At 36.8% G+C, this 21,238-nt stretch overlaps 1 protein-coding gene across 1 annotated transcript in view; it reads left to right on the forward strand.

The window, feature by feature from the left end:
• ppp2r2d (protein phosphatase 2, regulatory subunit B, delta) overlaps positions 1 to 21,238 on the forward strand; it is a 55,661-nt gene that overhangs the window by 20,920 nt on the left and 13,503 nt on the right. The window contains exons 3-6 of the mRNA XM_039770285.1: positions 4,892 to 4,989; positions 12,439 to 12,604; positions 19,549 to 19,661; positions 19,759 to 19,936. Coding sequence (XP_039626219.1) covers positions 4,892 to 4,989; positions 12,439 to 12,604; positions 19,549 to 19,661; positions 19,759 to 19,936 — 555 coding nt within the window. The remainder of the gene's footprint in view (positions 1 to 4,891; positions 4,990 to 12,438; positions 12,605 to 19,548; positions 19,662 to 19,758; positions 19,937 to 21,238) is intronic.

Genomic DNA, 21,238 nt, shown 5'->3' on the forward strand with positions numbered 1-21,238 from the left:
ACAAGCACTGCATAATATGCATCTTCCCAGTCTGTTGCTGCAAAGGAACCATCAATAAACAAGTAGTATCTGTGGGTAGTACGATTAAATGGCTGAAATTCCTACCTACTTTGGGATATAAAGATAACAAGTGGGTGGCTATTCGAACTTGACAAATTCTCCAAGTCTCTAATTGTTAAACTATTTAGCTGTATCTTCCAAATAAACATGTGGCATGTTTTGATTTCAGTGCCTCTTCATTAAAGTTTAGTAAAAGTTGCCTGCCATTCACTGACAACAGAACATCTGTAATTGACAGTCAATTTTGGCCAATAAAATCCACAAAATAAGTCTGGTTGATTCACTTACAAATTGGGACAGATTTTTCAAACCAAGAAATTTAGCGGAGTCAGGCATTTTCAGCAGCTGGTAAGCAGCAGGTGGTAATAAATTTTAAATCCACACAAATTAATGTATTGAAAAACAAGTGATGTTTATTCATTGTTTCCCTTTTAAATTTGGTGATACTGGCACAGTTACATCAGAAACTGTCTTTGAAATAAAATAAAAGGAAATAGTTTGGTCATATTTGACCTAGGCACTTCTTATCATGCATAAAAACAAAGTGGTTCACAGAATTAGCAATAACATGTTTCCCCTTTCAAATAAAATAAACATTTTGCTCACATCTGACCCAGGCACATCTCCAGGTGCATATAATCAGAAAAAAGTGTATAGTATTAGCAATCTTTTTTTTTTTTCTTTTGAAATAAAATTAATATTTTGGTCATATATGACCCAGGAACCTCACAAAGTGCATTTAACAGAATTAAAAAAAGAACTATCAGTACTGTCAAAGCTATCGGTGCACAGACCCCATAACAAGTGATAACAGTAGCTAACACACTTGAATGCAACTTCTATTGCACACTGAGGGAACATAGGTTTGTTTTAAGTCACTGCATGTGTTATTAGCGGTGCCTTTCTTGTAAACAAAAATGTAGCAGTATGCATATGTTGCGTTGGGGTCAATTTTGAGGTATTGTAAAAGGTATATAGAGGCAGAGAGTCTTAGTGCTACAAGTTTTGTTTATTTGATGAAATAACATTTAAAATTTGAAATTGACAAATCGTCAAGTATAGTAATCTATACTAATAAAAGGCAAAGCCCTCACTCACTCACTCACTGACTCATCACTAATTCTCCAACTTCCCGTGTGGGTGGAAGGCTGAAATTTGGCAGGTTTATTCCTTACAGCTTCCTTACAAAAGTTGGGCAGGTTTTATATCGAAATTCTACGCGTAATGGTCATAACTGGAAGCTGTTTTTCTCCATTTACTGTAATGGAGATGAGCTTCAACGCCGTGGGGGCGGAGTTTCGTGTGACATCATCACGCCTCCCACGTAATCACGCAGTACATAGAAAACCAGGAAGACCTCAAAAAAGCGCTGAAGAAAACATGCATTATATAATTGAGAAGGCAGCGAAACAATAAGAAGCGAGCGAGTGACATATACAACCATATTCATGAGTTCTGCTACTTCGGAAACAAAGCACGATGTAAACCTACACTTTAAATTAAGTTCATAGACAGGCTGCCGCTGGCGTTTGTAATTTAGTGCCTGCCCATATAAGGCCGTCCGTTAGCGGCAATCCAATAGCAAACTGCCACGGGTAAATATTCACGGGTGAAGGACTGTGCTTATGGAGAGAAAGATGAGATGGTCAGGGTGGTGTTTGACACAAACTCAGCGAAACTGCGAGAGATAGTTTTAAGTGCCAGGACTAAGGTAACATTAAATAAAGCTATGGACATAGCACGAGATGGCACCAGCACAGCTGGGAACCTTCGATGCATGTACACCGAGTGGCTCACGTGAACTGACGCAGTGCACAGATAAAAACAACAGTTCCAAAGAGCTGAACAAAACCGAATTACACAATTGAAAAGGCAGCAAAAATATGAAGCGTCTGATAAGCATATTCATAAATCCAGCTACTGCGGAAACAAAGCACACGGTGGAAAAAGTCAATGTCCCGCTAAAGGAAGACAGTGTTTAAAAAAACCCGTGCATGCAGTGTGTCAGGTCTCAGATAAAGAAGAAGACGAGCTGTTTATTGATGCAGTAAGAAACGAATCAATGAAAGAAACCTGTCATCTTTACAACGATTGACAAACACGGAATGTAACTTGAACACAACACATCCTACAAATACGAACCTGATTGAAAGAAATAATGATAATCAAATCCTTGATGACAGCAACACTCAGTAACACTCACAAAACAAATACTGTATATTGACAGTCATGTTACGTTATTTTTAAAATGTTCCCTTTTCTTTTTCTAGCTTTTTAAACACACTACTTCTCCGCTGCGATACGCGGGTATATATATATGTATATATATAACCCGATCTACATACTCCAATAATGGATACTTTATTCGCCATCAATGATTGTTTTGGTAAAGCCATACTCAGTGTATTCATTAGATGAACGGTAAAAAAGTAAGAGCGAGGGGAGGATGACTTATTGAGGCATGCAAGCAAAACCACAATAGCACGCTGGCTCGATGTACGAAAAAATACATCTTTTCAAGTTCTATTTACTCCATATGTGTCAAACTCAAGGCCCGCAGGCAACATCTGGCCCGGCGTGTAATTATATCCGCCCGAGATCATTTTATATACTGTATTATTGTTATTAATGGCCCGGGGATATCAAGCACTGGTAACACAATAAACTACAGATCCCATAATGCAGGGCTTCAGCTGCCTTGCCGAACACCGCGTCACCGCCGTCTCTTCAGTCGTTTCCTTACTTTGCGAAGGAAGCAGCTTTTTCAGAGCTTCTGCACTGTTTTATAAACGAACGATATATAAGAAAGTCCTTTTTCCTTGCTTGCCAACGAAGCAGCCTTTTATTTAATCCACGGGTTCTCCGCTGTTTCATTGTTCATTTATTACGATTTTTATAGTTATTGTGTAGGTTTTATTTAATCCACGGGTTCTCTTCTGTGTTCACTGCGGTGTCTTCTTTCGTTTACGAGCTTGCCAAGGAAGCAGCTTCTCACAGCTTCTGCACTGTTTTAAAAACGAACGACATATAAGAAAGTGCTTTTTCCTTGCTTCACCAACGAAGCAACCTTTTTATTTAATTCACGGGTTCTCTTCTATTTTATTGTTCATTTGTTACGATTGTTACAGTTATTGTGTAGGTTTTATTTAATCCACGGGTTCTCTTCTGTGTGTCACTGCGGTGTCTTCTTTCGCTTATGACCTTCGCCAAGGAAGCAGAAACTTACAACCACCGAAACTTTGTAACGGCACAAGACTTCAGGTCACATCTCTATAAAACAACCTAATTGAAGCAACTATATTTACTGGCAGTGCCTCAGTGACACAGTTTTATTTCTCGCATCCCCGTTATACCATCTAATCTCCCATTTTAATTCAAACGCGTTCAATTTCCAGTAAGGCTCTGCTTTGCAATGACAATTAATAAGTCTCAGGGACAAACACTACAAAAGGTTGGCATTTATTTGAGGCGGGATTGCTTTTCACATGGCCAACTGTATGTTGCATGCTCAAGAGTGAGCTCAGCACACAGCTTAGTCATATTACAACCAGAGGGCCGAACTGACAACGTGGTATACAGAGAGATCCTTAACAATTAATTTTTGACATATTTTCGTTCAGTCTAAAAATGTTTACTTTTTTATTAATAAAAATATTCAGACAGTATTTCACCGCTGCGAAGCGCGGGTATTTTGCTAGTTCTTTATATTTATATAGTGCTTTACTTACAACTCTTGAGTGCTTTGCAAACTCCACACAGGAAGGACCTGGGACGCAAACCCATGATCTCTTTATTGCCAGTCAGCAGAGCTACCATTACAGCACGTGCATAAGTGCACTGTACTGCATAATATTGTCCTTGATAATTTAAAATTACAAACATGGAATTTCCAAAATTGAAGAATATTAACAGCTGATAGGGTTGTGTACTGAAGATGATGAGATATTCAGTCATTGCAGTTGTACTGAAGATGATGAGATATTCAGTCATTGCAGTTGTACGTTGGTGAGCATTTTGAAATTGTTCCACAATTTGTAGATGCAGTGTTTTGCAGATTGGTGAACCTCTGCCTATCTTTACTTCCGAGAGACTCTCCCTGTCTAAGATACTGCTTTTTTTTTTTTTTTTTTTAAATACCTAATCATGTTTCTGGCCTGTTGCCAATCTATTTAGTTGCAAAATGTTTCTTTTTTAGTACCACTTTTCCAGCCTTCTGTTGCCCCATTTTTCTTTTGATGGTGTTGCAATCAAATTTAAAATAGGCTAATATTTTTCATGAAATAGTAAAATATCTCACTTTCAACATCTGATATGTTTTATATGTTCTATTGTGAAAAAAATATAGGTTTGTGAGATTTTGCAAATCATTGCATTCTGTTTTTATTTACATTTTGCACAGTTTCCCAACTTTTTTGGAGTTGGGGTTATATTTTCCAACCTGCTTAATAAGCTTGTGTAATTTGCGGGTTCATCGTATGCTTACATTTTCATGCTTCTTGTCCTTGTTAATTCTTAATATTAAATTGTTCTGCTATTCGAGAAAATATGTACGAGTTTGTCCATTTGTGAATTGTTGTTCCAAACAGTGGTTTATTCTGATCTTGATTAAAATGAAATGATTTCTTTTTAAATTTCTGTCTGAAAATGTAAGTTGAAGTGCAACATACCCAACACTGCTCCCTGCTCTGAAAATACCCTAATTAAGAAAAGATCCTTATTGTTTTCTATGCTGTAGCAAATTATGCAGTTTTTCCCTTTCTGTATCAAATGAGATAATTATGTCAGTGTGTGCCGCAATCTAATATTTGGATTTTGTTTTCTTTCCACTTAGCTGATATTATTTCAACAGTAGAATTCAACTACTCCGGAGACCTGCTAGCCACTGGGGATAAAGGGGGAAGAGTTGTTATATTTCAAAGAGAACAAGAGGTTAGTTTGTTTTATTTTATCACATTTATTTTCTAAAGTGCCATCATAGGAATGCTGCTACAGTCTGTACAATAAGGTAATGATATCCATGTGAAAATGTCCTATTGAGCACTGTCCAAGATTATAGCTTAGCTGCAAGTTAAGATATTTTTTGCATAAAAGTAGTGAACTGTGAGGGAAAATTACATACACATACTTGAAATATACATACTCATACACTCTACCAGCCATAGTTTTAAAACAAATTTGACCAGTTGAAATGCAATGAATAACCTAAAATGGTGAAAAGGTAAGCCGTAAGTTAGCAAAAACTAAAAAAAGGAAATTTGAGGATATTGCAAATCGGACTTCTTCATGGGACAACTAATATGTTACAACCTACTTTAATTGCTGCAGGACGCCTTACAAGTTGAAGCAAACAATTTGCACAGGTGTCCCAACTTCTGTTGATTACCCTCCGTTTCTCTTAAAGCAGAGTGGAATACACTGTGTTACTACACCCTCACACCCTAGAAAGCTGTAAATTTCAGTGATAGTGGCAAGAAAATGGCAATTAACAAATGAAATGAGACAGAGCATTATTACCCTTAGAACTGTAGGCCTTTCATTTATAGAAATTGCCAAAAAAAGAATATCTGTCAATGAGTATGGTGTCCTACACAATCCAAAGGCAATTGGAAATTAGAAGAAACTCTGATAGGACGAGATGTGGCAGACCCAAAGTCACAACCCAATCAGAAGTTTCTGATGTTCATCAGTTTGTGGTATAGGCTTCTCACAGCACAACAGTTTCAAGCACAGCTAAACAGTGGTTGAGAAAGCAAGTCTCTGTTTCTACCATTGTAAAGGAGACTTTGTGCTCCAGGTTTGACAGGGCGAGTGGTAGTAAGGGAGCAATTCCTTAAAGGACAAAATAGGGCCTTGAAACACCACCTGTGGACTACTACAGTCTGGAAGAAAGGCTTATGGACTAATGAATCAAAATTTGAAATCTTCGGTTGATTACACAGGGTGTTTGTACAGTCATGGCCAGAAGTTTTGAGAATGACATACATATTGGTTTTCACAAAGTGTGCAAGTTCAATGTTTTAGATCTTTTTTCAGATGTTTCTATGGTATACTGAAGTAAAATTACAAGCATTTCATATGTTTCAAAGGCTTTTATTGACAATTACATGAGGTTTATGCAGAGTCAATATTTGCAGTGTTGGTCTTTTCAAGACCTTTCCAAATCGCCTTGGCATGCTGTCAATCAACTTCTGGAGCAAATCCTGAGTGATGGCAGCCCATTCTTGCATAATCAATGCTTGGAGTTTGTCACAATTTGTGTTTTTTTTTTTTTTTTTGTTTGTCCACCCGCCACTTGAGGATTGACCACAAGTTCTCAATGGAATTAAGGACTGGGGAGTTTCCTGGCCATTGACACTTTATTCTCGAGCCATTTAGTTATTTCTTTCGCCTTATGGCACGGTGCTATATCTTGCTGGTAAAGGCATTGTTTGTCACCAAACTGTTCTTGGATGGTTGGGAGATGTTGCTCTCTGAGGATGTTTTGGTACCTTTCTTTATTAATGGCTGTGTTTTTAGGCAAAATTGTGAGTGAGCCCACTCCCTTGGCTGAGAAGCAACCTCACACATGAATGGTCTCAGGATGCTTTAGTTGGCATGACACAGGACTGATGGTAGTGCTCACCTTTTCTTCTCTGGACAATCTTTTCTCTGGGTGCCCCAAAAAATCGGAAAGGGGATTCATCAGAGAAAATGACTTTACCCCAGTCCTCAGCAGTCCAGTCCCTGTACCTTTTGCATAATATGTCTGTCCCTGATGGCTACTTTGAATCAAAGATTTGAATAATATTTTGTATACTTAATGATTCCTTGAACTTTTTTTTTATTTGCAGTTGCTTTTTCTGTATGCCTTGATTTCATCAAACATTAAGACATTAAACTGCATTTCCATAAAAGCTAAAAAAACTGAAGTGTTCTTAAACATTTCATCCGTAGCTTAATTTAATATTCATTATTTACATTTCTGAGTTGCAATTTTGGCCTATTTTTTGGAAAGTGTTTTTAATTCTGAAAAATTTGATAGGTTTTCAACAATGATCTTCTCATTTCACATCCTGTCAGCATTTCGATTACGTTTATATTTGGACTTTGATAAGGCTTGTCCAAAGCTTTTATTTTGCTTCATTTCAGCCATTCTTATGTGGTCTTGCTTTTGTGTTTTCGATCATTGTCTTGCTGCCTGACCCAAGTACTCTTCAGCAGATGGCTGGATGACTGGACATTGTCTTTAAGGATTTTCTGCTATAGAGCAGAAAAACTGATTGTTCCTTCAGTTATGGCAAGTCATCCTGGGCCTAAGACGTCAAGCATCCCCACATCGTCACACTACCATCATCATGTTTGACTGTTGGTATGATGATCTTACTGTGGAATGCTGTGTTTGCTTTACACATTACCTATCAGGACACATGTTGTCCTAATAGATATCACTTTTTCCTTGTCTGGTTATATGACATTCTCCTAGAATTTTTGGAGGTTATGTAGATTCTACCTGGCAAATAAGGGATGACCTTTGATGGTCGTCTTTTCAGCAGTGGTATCAACTTTGCTACTCTCCTGTTAAGTCCGTATATGCTCAGTAACTTTCTAATTGTGATGTCATAAAGATGCAGACCTTTCCTGAGCCATAATAAGACTGCTGCTGTTGCGTTGCTGAATGATCTTTTGCGACTTCCTGAATGTGCTCTTAGACTCAGTTTAGCAGGCTGGTCACTTCGGGATTAAAATTAATTACTGTTTCAAGTATTTTTCCATTTGAAGGCCGATAACCTCAGAAGTAGTTTTATATGCCTTTCTAGTTTAACAGATATCAGCAGCTTTTATTCTGATCTTTTCAGAAATTTCTGTTGATCATGGCATTATATATACTTGTTTAAGGCTCAGCATTTAGAATTGACAGCCAAGCATAGGACTAAGCATAGGAAGCTAATGCCTCCTAAGGAAACAGGTGCCTGGAGTTATATAGGGTAAAAAATATATATTGTTGTTTGGAATACATACATTTCATGTGTGTTTCATGTCTACAATGATCTGGGTAAATGTTGGATGACAGAAAATGCAAGGTAAAAACTACTGAACACATAACTAAAACAGAAACTTTTTCCATTTTATAGAAAAAAATGACATGAAGTGTATAATGTGTGAAGACTTTATCGCTTTTATTCACGAATATAACAAAAAATAAAAATCATTTAATTTACATGTTGCTGTCAATGAGTTAAAAATCTAAGCTCAAATGTCAATCAACAGAAAGTTGACATGTCTTCTTGGATGGTGCAGAAGTAAGAACTGCTGCATTATAACCAAAAAATTGCTGGTTTGAGTCTGGGTGTTCCTTTTTGAGTAGTGAGCTGCTATTATTACTGTAATATAATAAAAACATACATTTGATTTGAATCTAAAAGATATCGCCGAAAGGACATAAGCAGGCACACAAACTCTGGTGAATCATGTCTTCTAGGTATCTGTTACTTGAATTTTTTGTTGTTCAGTTTTATTCTTGAATAAAAGCACACTTGTTTTGTTATATGTTTGCAAAAGTGTTTATTTTATATTCCAGTAACCACTTGAATGAGAGCAAATCTGTCTCTCACACATGCACACACACACACACACACACACTCATACATGCATGATAATGCTATGTCATTTGAACATGAGGTTTTTTTTTTTGACCTTGCCTGTACTCCACGTCATGGTGCATGGTACTGAGAATGTAGACAGTCTTATTCTTTTTTTGCGCATTCACCGTCGCCTTAGCCCTGCCAGATCTAAACACTACCGTAGAAAATTGCTTGCGTACTATAGTGACTTTAGCTGCAGGTGGAAGTTCCTGTCCCATTTTATTTAAGGTGCCAAGCAGAGTTGTGTTGTGGTGCAGCAGTCTATTAGCCAACAAACGCAACATGAAGTTGTCTTTTGTTATGTTCTGCCTTTGTCTTGGATTGGCTCCATAAGCTTTATGACCACAGTCTCAGAAAGTCTTTCTCCCTTGGGACTGGGATCTTTTCCTAAATAAGGAGGCATTACATGAGGCATTACATATGTACTTTGTCTCCAGATCTGCTTCATTCCAAAATTTGTGCCAAATTTATCAGGCTTGGTTGAGATGTATTGCAATAAAGGACAATGGACCTTGGTTGGAAACAGCTGCTTATCAACAATATGTTGCCCTGGGTTGTAACTCAAAACACAATTCTTGACAAAACGTTTCCAGACAAGATCGCAGCAAATCCTTTCTGCATGCGAATTTTTGTTGTCAAAGTGCAAAGGCTGCGTGATAGTCTGATGGCGGTTACTGGGCATGGTATATTTGATTGGCGGTACAAGAAATGGTTCTGAGCAGGCATCAACCACAGCAACAACTGTGGTCATCACTGCTCTTGGGGAAAGAATGGAGATAAATGCCACCAACTCAGTGAGAGCTCAAGTCGAACGCACAACCTCTTGATTGTGTGACAGCAGTTTTTACCTCTGCACCAGCTAAGCAGACATGTTGATTTTCTGTCAAATGATATTTGGGCTTGGGTTTTTACTCATTGACAGCAACATGTAAACTGATTTCTTTTTCTTTGGTTATATTCTTGGATAAAAGTGCACTTGTTTAGTTACACCTTTTGTGAATGTGTTTATTTGATATTTGGATTAAAGTCTTCACACATTATACACTTCAAGTCATTATTACTATAACCTGAAAAAAGTTCAACATTTCTTGCCTCGCATTTCCTGTCATCTCAATATTTTCCCAAATCATTGAAGACACGGAATACACATGAAATGAATGTATTCCAAATAACAATATATTATTTACCCTATTCATCTCTAGGCACCTCACACCCAGATAAAAACACTTGAGCTGTGAGAACATCACTGCATTTGTGTTGGATGGGATAGCAGGCTGCTTGTGCTGATTGATACATTTGCAAAACAAAGATGCTGATGAAGTGGTGCGAAGGAATTTAAGGTGGCCCGGCATTACGACTTTTTTCGGAGGCTTCAGGGATTCTAGTGTTTTATATGTGTATAGGAATGTCTAATGTAAAGTAAAAAGTTGAAAAGGGGTATTTAGTTAGTGTCTCACAGAAGTCTTTATCCTAGATAGCTGTGAAGGTTTCTCTGTTAATATTGAAGTTCTCTAAATGTGCCTAAATTATGCCATAAGTCCACCCAATACAATTGTGTTTTGTTTTTTGTTTTTTTTGTTTTTTTATAAATTTTTGTCAGTTGTAGATGGTAATATTGAAGGACAGAGCAAAAACATTATAAACAAAAGACACTCCAGCAAAGAACCAAACATGAGGCCTGTGCTTCATGATTTGAAGTGTACTTGTTTTGCAGTGTATTACTTAATGTGAATGACATTTGAATGTGAATTACACTTACATTTGTCTCAAATCATCAGTATAGTGTTCCGCTGTCTGTCACTAAATAACCCTGGGTTTATAAGATTGCCACATTGTATTTGTATATAATTTCCAGTGATAACCTGTTTGTGGCTTTAGGACGATGAAATTCGCAGCTTTCTGTCCATTGACAGCAATCATTTTCCTTTTCAGATGAAAATGGTGCTCTGTGAAGCTCTTTGATGATTTAGGTCTGCTCCTCCGTTGAAATGTGGCACAATGATCAATCTAAACTGCAGGGAGGGATGGCACTTGTAGGCTTTAAGCAGATGCAAATTTACTATATATGTTCCGTTTGCACTTATTGATATGAATAATATCAATATAATATATACTTATATGATATTGAGAAAGGCAGGACACTTTCTACATTTCAAGCAAATATTAAATTATAGTCATGAGTGAATTATTATTTCATTATTATTTGGCAAACATCTTTATCGAAAGTAATTTGAAAAAAATCAATCATAAAATGTAGTGATTAGCAGAAAAAGACACATTTCTTGGTAGAGTCTTTACTTGACAGGACAGTATTCACTTTATTTCCTCCAATTATTGAAATTAAAAGTAAATTATTGAAAATTTTAATTTAGGCTTATTATTAGATTAAACCAAGTGGGATGTTTGTTTTAACAATTTGTTACAGATAGTTTTTGGAAATTATTTTTTTTTTTTTATGAAGGCCTTTTTTTTGTAATGTATAAATAATAGCTTGGCTTGAAATAAAGTCATATTTAAGAAGCCTAAAATTTCTGCCCTTTAAATTTACAAATGGCTTTAGAATATGTCAACGTTAGTTTTTTAAACAATATGAGAATCTTTGATGACTGGATTTCTTACCTTTTTGTAATTATAAAAATATTCAAAATTCATTTAATTGTAATGCATATTAGAGAATACCAAAATAACTCTGGACATTTTCATTTACACAAGCTCTTTAAAGCTGCTTTTATAAGAACATACTTGTCCAATCAAGTTTGTCAGAAAATCATTAAAAATCTTTTCTTTTTTTTTAACCATTTGATGTTGTGAGAATTCATTAGTGATTGAAAGAATCATTAACTTTTCAACAGAGACAAGCAAACCGTGCAGTGTTTGCTTCGCCATGAGTTTGGCAAAATCATTGAAACACTTGGCCGAACTACAAGAAATGCGCTAAAGTCCGTTACCGGCTAATACGGCATATTTGCTGAGAAGAGTTCTGCTGGTTAATAATACTTGTGGTAGAGTAATATTTAATGAACAAGTCAAATTAATTCAAATTCTAAATGTCACACATTCCTGATGCTTCAATTTTCTAAAACTTTTTCCCCTTTAGATTTGTCACAGCTTCACGGCTACCTTTTTGAGTAAAATGTATTATTATCACTTAATATCCGTTTAGTAATAATAATTGATAATCAATTTAATATAATTTCTGAAGTCCTGTAAAACAACTTTTTTGTTCTGTTACTTTCTACCTTAAATGATCACACTTTGCTATTACTTGTGCCTCTGTACAAATGCAGAATTTACTACTGAATTGCATGGCAATAATGACTCCTAACTGAATGCTGTTTTCCATTTGCTCCTATACTATTCAAAATATGTGGCGTTCACCATATTTAACAGGTTGTATGGTTTATAGTAATGAACTTTAGTTTGATATGGAAACTAATGTGAACTAGTTGACAGTTTTATAGAGTCAGGGCATTTGTAGATTTGTAGAAATAGGTTGAGAAAACTTGTGTGGCCTGTAAATTATTTGAGAAGCGGCAAAGATGAAACATCTGCAACCTTCCTTGCATATCACTGATTCCATCATGTCTCAGAAAATGAAGAGAGAATTGACTACCTTTCTGGCTTTCATTTAAAGTTATAAATATAAAAGAATTGCAGAAAAATTAAGAATTAAATATTGTGATTTTACTATTTGATGTGATTTAATATAGTTGCTTGTATTTAATTAGTTTCATGAAAGTTTTCTTTTGTTTTTCAGGGTAATAACAGAAGTCATTCCCGGGGTGAATACAATGTTTATAGCACTTTTCAGAGTCATGAACCTGAATTTGATTATTTGAAAAGTCTAGAAATTGAAGAAAAAATCAATAAAATTAGGTGGTTGCCCCAGCAAAATGCAGCTCATTTCCTTCTTTCTACAAATGGTAAGTCTAATCTTTCTTTACCAGCTTTTAATGTTAGTTTCTTTGTCTGCTTGATTTTAACACTTCAGTGGCATTATTTTGGCATTTAATTTTGTTTAGCTTTCCAGTGTGCAAAGCTGGTAGAATCCTACAACATAAGATTTAAATAATTAACTGTACAGGAAGTTGAAGTTGAAATCGCATACATCTAAATGAAAATGTTAATCTGTTATTGCCACTTGTAATCCGATGAAATTTATCTCTACATTCTCTACATTAACACTAGGAGTATTCAGTTACACTATATATTGTATGCGTATTGTTACATAATGTGACCTTGACACTGGGTGAGCCGTAAGAAGATCGTTACTTGTGTGGTAGGACTGTAAATGAATGATTCCTATTTAAAATACGTTGTTATGAGAAACTTTCAGAGGTTGACATACCATAGGACTAATATTGATAAATATTCTAATGCCTGGAGGTGGTTGTTGCTTATTCTATGGTCAGAACTACTGTCTTCTACCTCATCTGATCACCATTGCCTTTGCCAATGCTCCTGTACTTCACGGTTTCAAGTGCTTTAATCTACCTCATCCACAGCCTGCACATTCATGACAAGGACTCCACCTTGTACCTTACTTTAGGGCCAGAGGCAAACCATCTGCCGTTCTTTCCTCACCTTTGTGAGTTGATCCAAGCAAGAGTTGTACCCCCGGCCATTGGATATTAGCAGTGCGAAGTTCGTGTTTTTTTTTTTTTTTTTTTTTTGCATTTTATTGATATTATTAAAATCGGAAAACATTCCATACAAGCAAGTCAAGGTTAACAAAACTAGGTTTGAAACCAATCAATTCCCACCCATGAGAAAGAGAGCTAGGTCAGCAGAGTAAAACTTTAAACTATTTAAAAATAAGTAAATAGATAAATTAATAAATGAGTAAAAATAAATAGAATTAAAAAAGATGGGAGAGAGTCTGCTTCCTCAATTTAAATGCTTATTCTAAAATGTTATTGAATAAATCCTGCCAGGTTTTGAAAAAGTTTTGTACAGATTCACTAAGTGAGAATTTGTTTTTTTCCAATTTCAAATAGTACATAACATTAGTTACCTACTTACTTGAAATAGGTGAGTTAGGATTCTTCCAGTTGAGCAAGATAAGTCTATAGGGTGGTCCAGATCTAATTATGCAATTTTCATTATGCTATAAGTTAATAAGTTTATTACATAGAAAATCACCCGAAAAATCCCGGACCATTGAAGTGTGCGAACTGACAACATGAAGAATCGTCTTTGCGCCGACCTGGAATCGTCCCTGCATAAATCAAACTCATCCAAACAATCTGGATCTGCATAATTAGATCTGGACCACCCTGTATGTGCCAATAGTGTAGTAAAGGCAATTACAGTTTGTCCTTCTCTACTGTAAGCTTATCTGGAATTACTCCAAACACAGCTGTTAATGGATTTGGAGGGATTGTGACACCAAGGCTGCTTCCCCAAATTTTGTCTGTCTGCACCCTTCTTCAGCACTCTTTATGCGTTTCTTTCATGACTAGGTAGTAACCCTAGTGATTTTGCGATGCGGCATCTTTTTTTCTTGAGCTCCTACCCTCTTTAGGATATGCATTCATCATTTTAGTTTTCAGACACATTGCTTTGCTTTTCTCATATACTGCACAGATTATTGCTTCATAGAAATATTAAAATAATTATAGTACTTGTGAAATAAGTAGGCACTCATGTATAAATAACGTTGCATAAGCAATGCCTATTGTTTAAATATATGGATATATGCATTTAATGAGTAGTTAAGCAAAATGACACCTTTTATTGGCTGACTAAAAAGATTACAATATGCAAGCTTTCGAGGCAACTTGAGACCTTCTTCAGGCAAGATAAAGAAGGGGCCTGAGTTGCCTTGAAAGCTTGCACATTGTAATCTTTTTAGCTGGCCAATAAAAGGTGTCATTTTGCTTGACCTCTCATTACATCCATAATGGCTAACATGGTACAACACCCTAGTACTACAAATATGCATTTAAAAATGTTGAAGTAAGATATGTTTGCTTCTATGAGATAGATGTAGACTATTAACATGCAATTTTCAGCAGATTTTCTTGCTTTAAAGTTTTCTTTTTAAATAGATAATGCAAATTGTTAATTATCCCCTCACCCCACAATTGTTTGTTCCTCCTAACTGTCACACATGAAATTCAAGCCTTTTACGTCTTTTTTGCAAGATCTGCAAAAATGAGCTCACTTGGCATGGTGGCACGACCATGATGTACAGAACAGAAAGCCAGTCAGAGTAATGGTAATCAGTCTCGCACACCTGGGCCGTAATACAGCAGTGCACTCAATGTCAGTTTCTTCTGGCAGCTCAAAATCTTTATCAGACAGTTTGGAATTTTGCTGGTCTCTTCATTTTCAGTGTAACTCTCTTGATGATGGTGATGGCTGGCATTTGATGTTGTACTGTAAAGAAATACAGGCTTGAAATAGGCAAAACTCTGTTCATTTCATGGATAAAGTAAAACTATATTCTTAGAGCAGATTTTGTTATTGCTTAACTGTGGTTTCGGTTTTTCACCCCTTCATATTGTCAACAACCTTGAAAGTGTTAAATCTTGACTATAAACTGAGTAGCAAGACTTGTTGCTGTACCTTTTTAGGCAAATGTAATTTTAGAGCATAATTATTGTTATGAAGGAGAGTATTGTTTAAATTTCTTTATGAAATGTGCTTACTTTTAGAAACTTCTTGCATTTCTTTTTTTAAAATCAAGCTTAATTGATCATTTATAATAACCTCCTTGATTTTCAGTATAGTTAATAGTTGCTGCCCTAATTTAATGTATTCTCAATTAATTATGTTGTAGTAATTGTTTAGGTGACTGTAAACAGTCAAACAGGTAACTCTAATTAAATTGTTCTTTGGTAGCTGTTAATTGTGACACCCTTTCTTGAATATTGAGGCTAAAATGGTGAATGTAAGATGCGACTGATCCTGAAACTGAATCTGGATAGTATCATTAACTATTACAACAATCCAATGCAAATGTCTGCTTTGAGAGTACCTGTGCAAAATAATAATTAAAAAAAAAAAAAAAATCCTACCATATACTTCTCAAACCTGCCTAATCCAATTTAAGGGCACAAAGGGCTTGGATCCTATAGAAGCATTAGTGGCCACTAAACAGGAAATAGCTTTGGTTAAAGTGCAACTTGCACTAATAGTAACACTTTCATATGTTCCTTTTTTAATTGCAACTTAATCTAGCCATAGCTGCTTTGGGGATATGGAAGAGAAAAGCACTTGTCTCCCTGTATTCAACAATCAGGTTTAAGATTCAAACCCATGATGCTGGATTAATGAGTTAACAGGGCTGCCTGCTACTTCACTGTGCTATTCAATTCTTAAATTGCTTTCAAAAACAATGTTTTATTTTTTATAACTTTACTAATAAAATGGCAACTTCAGGTTAATTTTCTGTTAAATATATTAATTAATAACTGTTATTTTCTTAATACAGTATTTACAGTTTTTCTCAAATGCTAAAACACATTTCACAAATGTTTTTTCCATGTTCCCCAATGTCTAAACACAACACCCTTTTCTAAAGCTACATAAACACAACCACACCTTCTCACTTCAAAACTCAAACTTTCACACCAAAAGAGCAGCTCGAAGCTTTCAAAAATGTAAACACTATACACATCATTACACACTACAGCAAAACAATTGAAAACACAATGCTCAATTTGTGAGAAGGTTCTTTGTTTCTTAACTGCCAATGCATATTTTTAGAAACTTTACAGTAACGGATCTTCTTAGATCTCTGCAGAGGATTAGGCATTTAGATTTGTGAGTTTCATATGAAGAGTATAAATCTATAGAGAATTCTGCATGTACACTACTGTAACACAACTCAATGCAAAAACAGAATCTATTGCACACAACAGTACTCTTGAAAACATGATCAGGGTGTGAAGTTTTTTTTATTTACTTTATTCACACCACATACACACCACAATCACTGTGCGGCATCATGTTGCTGAGCTGCATCGGGACACATCACCTCATCCACATCGCAGGCTATATTGTCTCTTGCCAGGCACCGCGGGAAAAACGCCCTGGAATGGCAATCCATCCTTGGAAGGCCTCCACTGGGGTGTCAACACAGGCCAGCTCCATTGCCTTTAGGAGGTTCTCTCTAGTGTATGGTTGTCTGTCATAAACCTTCCATCTCCACGATGAGAAGAACTCCTCTATAGGGTTGTAAAGGGGAGTAGGGTGGCTGGCAGACGTTTAAAAAGTGGTTACTGTTGGTGGTGAACCACTCTCTGATTTGGTTTGTTCTGTGGAAGTGGACATTGTCCCAAATGATCACATAAATGTGATGTGCGGGCCCAGGATGGTGTTGTTGGCGGTCCAGGAGGATGTCTTTTAGGTCCTCTAGGAAGGTGAGGAGACGTTGGGTGTTGTAAGACCCAAGGACGGCATGCCGGTGGACAAGCCCCTCCGAACCTATGGCCACACAGAGAGCAATATTACCCGCCGTTGGCAAGGAACTTCAGTGATGGCTCGTTGGCCAATGATGTTACGGCCTCTTTGCCTTCGTTTCTGCAGGTCGAAGCCAGCCTCATCCAGGAAGAGGTACTCATGAGGTCTGGCCATCGCGTCCAACTGTAATATCCTCTGTGAAAATGCGAAAGTGCACAGGTGTTCAGAACAACAGTCAATCAGGTAGCACAGTATTTTCCAGAAGTAATGTAGGCCACTGAGCAACACAGTATGTCCGCTAACTGTACTGTGAACATGGATGTATAGATAGATAGATACTTTATTAATCCCAAGGGGAAATTCACATAATCCAGCAGCAGTATACTGATACAAAGAAACAATATTAAATTAAATAGTAATAAAAATGAAAAGAATTAAAATAAAATTAATGTTCGCATTTACTCCCCCGGGTGGAATTGAAGACAGTGGAACAGGACAGTGACAAAAGTCTGTCACTGAAGCTACTCCTCTGTCTGGAGATGACACTGTTAAGTGGATGCAGTGGATTCTTCATGATTGACAGGAGTTTGCTTAGTGCCCGTCGCTCTGCCACAGATGTTAAACTGTCCAACTTTAATCCTACAATGGAGCCTGCCTTCTTAACAAGTTTGTCCAGGCGTGAGGCGTCTTTCATCTTTATGCTGCCACCCTAGCACACCACCGCGTAGAAGAGGGCACTCACCACAACCGTCTGGTAGAACATCTGCAGCATCTTACTGCAGATGTTGAAGGATGCCAACCTTCTCAGAAAGTATATTCTGCTCTGAGCTTTCTTACATAGAGCATCAGTATTGGCAGTCCAGTCCAGTTTGTCATCCAGCTGCACTCCCAGATATTTATAGGTATGCACCCTCTGCACACAGTCACCTCTGATGATCACAGGGTCCATGAGGGGCCTGGGCCTCCTAAAATCCACCACCAGCTCCTTGGTCTTGCTGGTGTTAAGGTGTAAGTGGTTTGAGTCGCACCATTTAACAAAGTCTTTGATTAACTTTCTGTACTCCTCCTCCTGCCCACTCCTGATGCAGCCCACAATAGCAGTGTCATCAGCGAACTTTTGCACGTGGCAGGACTCCGAGTCATATTGGAAGTCTGATGTATATAGACTGAACAGGACCGGAGAAAGTACAGTCCCCTACGGCGCCCCTGTATTGCTGCACACGATGTCAGACCTGCAGTTCCCAAGACGCACATATTGAGGTCTGTCTGTAAGATAGTCCACAAGGTGTATATGTATATCCTGATGAGGTTGTTCTCACGAACCATACCCACAATGAGGGTTTCTTGTGCCACTGCAAATATGGCAACCCTCCCACCTCTATGTGGCATTCTTTCAAATCTAAAGAAAGAAATATGTGTTGTCAATTGATATGTTTTACAATAACAACTGATTTGAAACCAATAGACTACTTTCACAGGCTTGTAAAACTGTATTGTGACAAAGAAAGCAATAGAGTGCAATACCTGTTGTGTTGTCTGAATGCCCTGATAATGGTGGCCACAGTGAACCTACTCAGGTTTGGACGGACTCTTAGTCCTGCTTCAGCCATTGTCATGTCATGGACAATGAAATGGTCAATGACTGTTACTCGCATCTCATCCGTAATGATGGTGCGAGGTTGTCTTGCTCTCCCTCCTGGACCTGCTCCTCTCCCTTGTTGGCTTCCTCCTCTTCCTCGTTGGCCTGCTCCTCTTCTTCCATGGCCAACTCTTCTCCCTCCTTTGACTCAAATTCCTCTTCCCCTGACTTCATCCATTGTGTTTGTTTGGAATCTTCAGCAAACTGTGCACTCTGAACTAGCTTTTATACATGTGGTCACAGCATTAGCAACAAGTGTCTTCAATTTTGAGTCGTAGTGTGTAATGAATGATGCCAGGTGTGTTCATTGTGTTCAAATATTGTTGACTGTGGCAAGCATTTTGCATCACATGAGCTTTCATTTGAGAATATGAGCAGAGTTCTTTTGCAACTTGTGTTTTAGCAAGTAAAAATGTGTTTAGATTTATGAGAACGGAGGATTGTGTTTTGTGAATTGTCTTCATGTGAAATGTGTTTATGATATTGGAAAATGATGGCTGGATTTAGTAAATGTGTTTAGACAACTGGTCATTTGGTTTAGAGGATTGGCTTTTGTGTTTTAGCATTTGAGAAAAACTGTAATAAAATTGTTAAAAGCAGTGTCTGTTTCATTCTTGCCACATGATACAGTAAACTGAAACATGTGGCATAGAATTATTTGTACAAAGATCGAGTGACATTCTTTACATATCATAAAAAGCAATGTTTGCATTTCAGTGTAATTAGCCAAATTATGTAATTTATAATGAATCGTAATTTCTAAGCAGCAGTTACAAACATTACTGCAAATTTGAAAAAATATGTACTTTTTTTTAACAGATAAAACTATTAAATTGTGGAAAATAAGTGAACGAGACAAAAGAGCAGAAGGATATAATCTTAAAGATGAAAATGGAAGACTTAGAGATCCTTTTAGAATTACGTCATTGAGGGTATGTTTTCCTTCATATTCCTCTGATATTATTAATATAAGAGTAATTTATTGCCTATTTTTTCCCCAATTGTTTTTTTTTTTTTTGTTTTTTGCAGGTGCCTGTTTTGAAGCCAATGGATTTAATGGTAGAGGCAAGTCCTAGAAGAATATTTGCCAATGCACATACGTATCACATCAACTCAATCTCAGTAAATAGTGATCATGAAACATACCTTTCAGCAGATGACCTAAGAATAAACTTGTGGCATTTAGAAATCACAGATAGAAGCTTTAGTATCCTTTTTTGCATTTGTAATTATAATTTTCAGTGACAAGTTTTGTTCCGTAGAGAATTCATAATAAAATGTGCCTTAATACAGTATAATAATGAGATTTTCTTTTTGTGGTGTGCGTTTCAAGAATAAGTAAACTCGGACCCATTGAACTGTAGTGGTTACAGATTTAAGTGTAATGTGTTGATCAGGAGGTAGTTTATGCCTGGAAATTAAATCTTTTACATTTGTTTTTGCATTTTAAAATATCTTTTTATGGTTTTGAATTCATTAGTAGAAGGTCACAGGGCAGATATGGGACAGATTGATTAGGTGAAATCTGCTGTATGGAAAGGAGTTCAGGTCTACCCTGCTTGATTTGCCATCAGAACAATCCTGAATGAACCTTGTTTCAAAATGAATGGCATAGCTAGATGTGGTACACATTATTCTGAAAAATAGTTTAAAATGATGGAGGCAAAGGGGATCAATGAGTGTGCTGTAGAAGCCCCACAACCTGGCAGAAGTGATAGAGGTGATATTTGGGGTACCTCGGGGGAAGCCGATTGTAATGGGGGGGATATAAATGGGCTTGTTTTAGCTTGTACCTTTAAGCCTCAGTATCGGAAAATGTTGAAGGTTAGAGGATTCTGGGGTTTCATCATCCAATAAAAATGGAGCCCATTTCCAAAAAAGTTAGGACTCTGTGCTAAATGTAAATAAAATAAAAACAGAATGCAATAATTTATAAATCTCATTAACCCATATTTTATTCACAATAGAACATATAAAACAAATCAAATGTTGAAAGTGAGACATTTTACTATTTCATGAAAAATATTAGCTTACTTTGAATTTGATGGTGGCAACACATCTTTAAAAAGTTGGGATGGAGCAACAAAAGGCTGGAAAAATGATACTAAAATGCAACAGCTAATTAGGTTAATTGGCAACAGGCCAGTAACATGATTAGGTATAAAAAGTTGTGGAACAGTTTCAGAGTAATATTCCTGAATGTAAAATTACAAAGACTTTGAATCTGGAGTAAACAACATCTTCAAAAGATTCCGAGAATATGGAGCAGTCTCTGTGCGCAAGGGACAAGGCTGAAGAACAATATCAGATGTCCATGATTTTCGGGCCTCTAGGTGGCACTGCATTAAAAACAGGCATGATTCTATTATGGAAATCACTGCATGGGCTCAGGAACACTTTCAAAAATCATTATCTGTTAGCACAGTTTGCGTGCCATCCACAAAAGGAAGTTGAAGCTCTATAATGCAAAGACGGAGTCAGGACTGAGGCAAAGTGGAAAACTGTTCTG

This window comes from Polypterus senegalus, chromosome 1 (genome assembly GCF_016835505.1).
Source record: "Polypterus senegalus isolate Bchr_013 chromosome 1, ASM1683550v1, whole genome shotgun sequence".
In the NCBI taxonomy this organism is placed as follows: Eukaryota; Metazoa; Chordata; class Cladistia; order Polypteriformes; family Polypteridae; genus Polypterus; species Polypterus senegalus.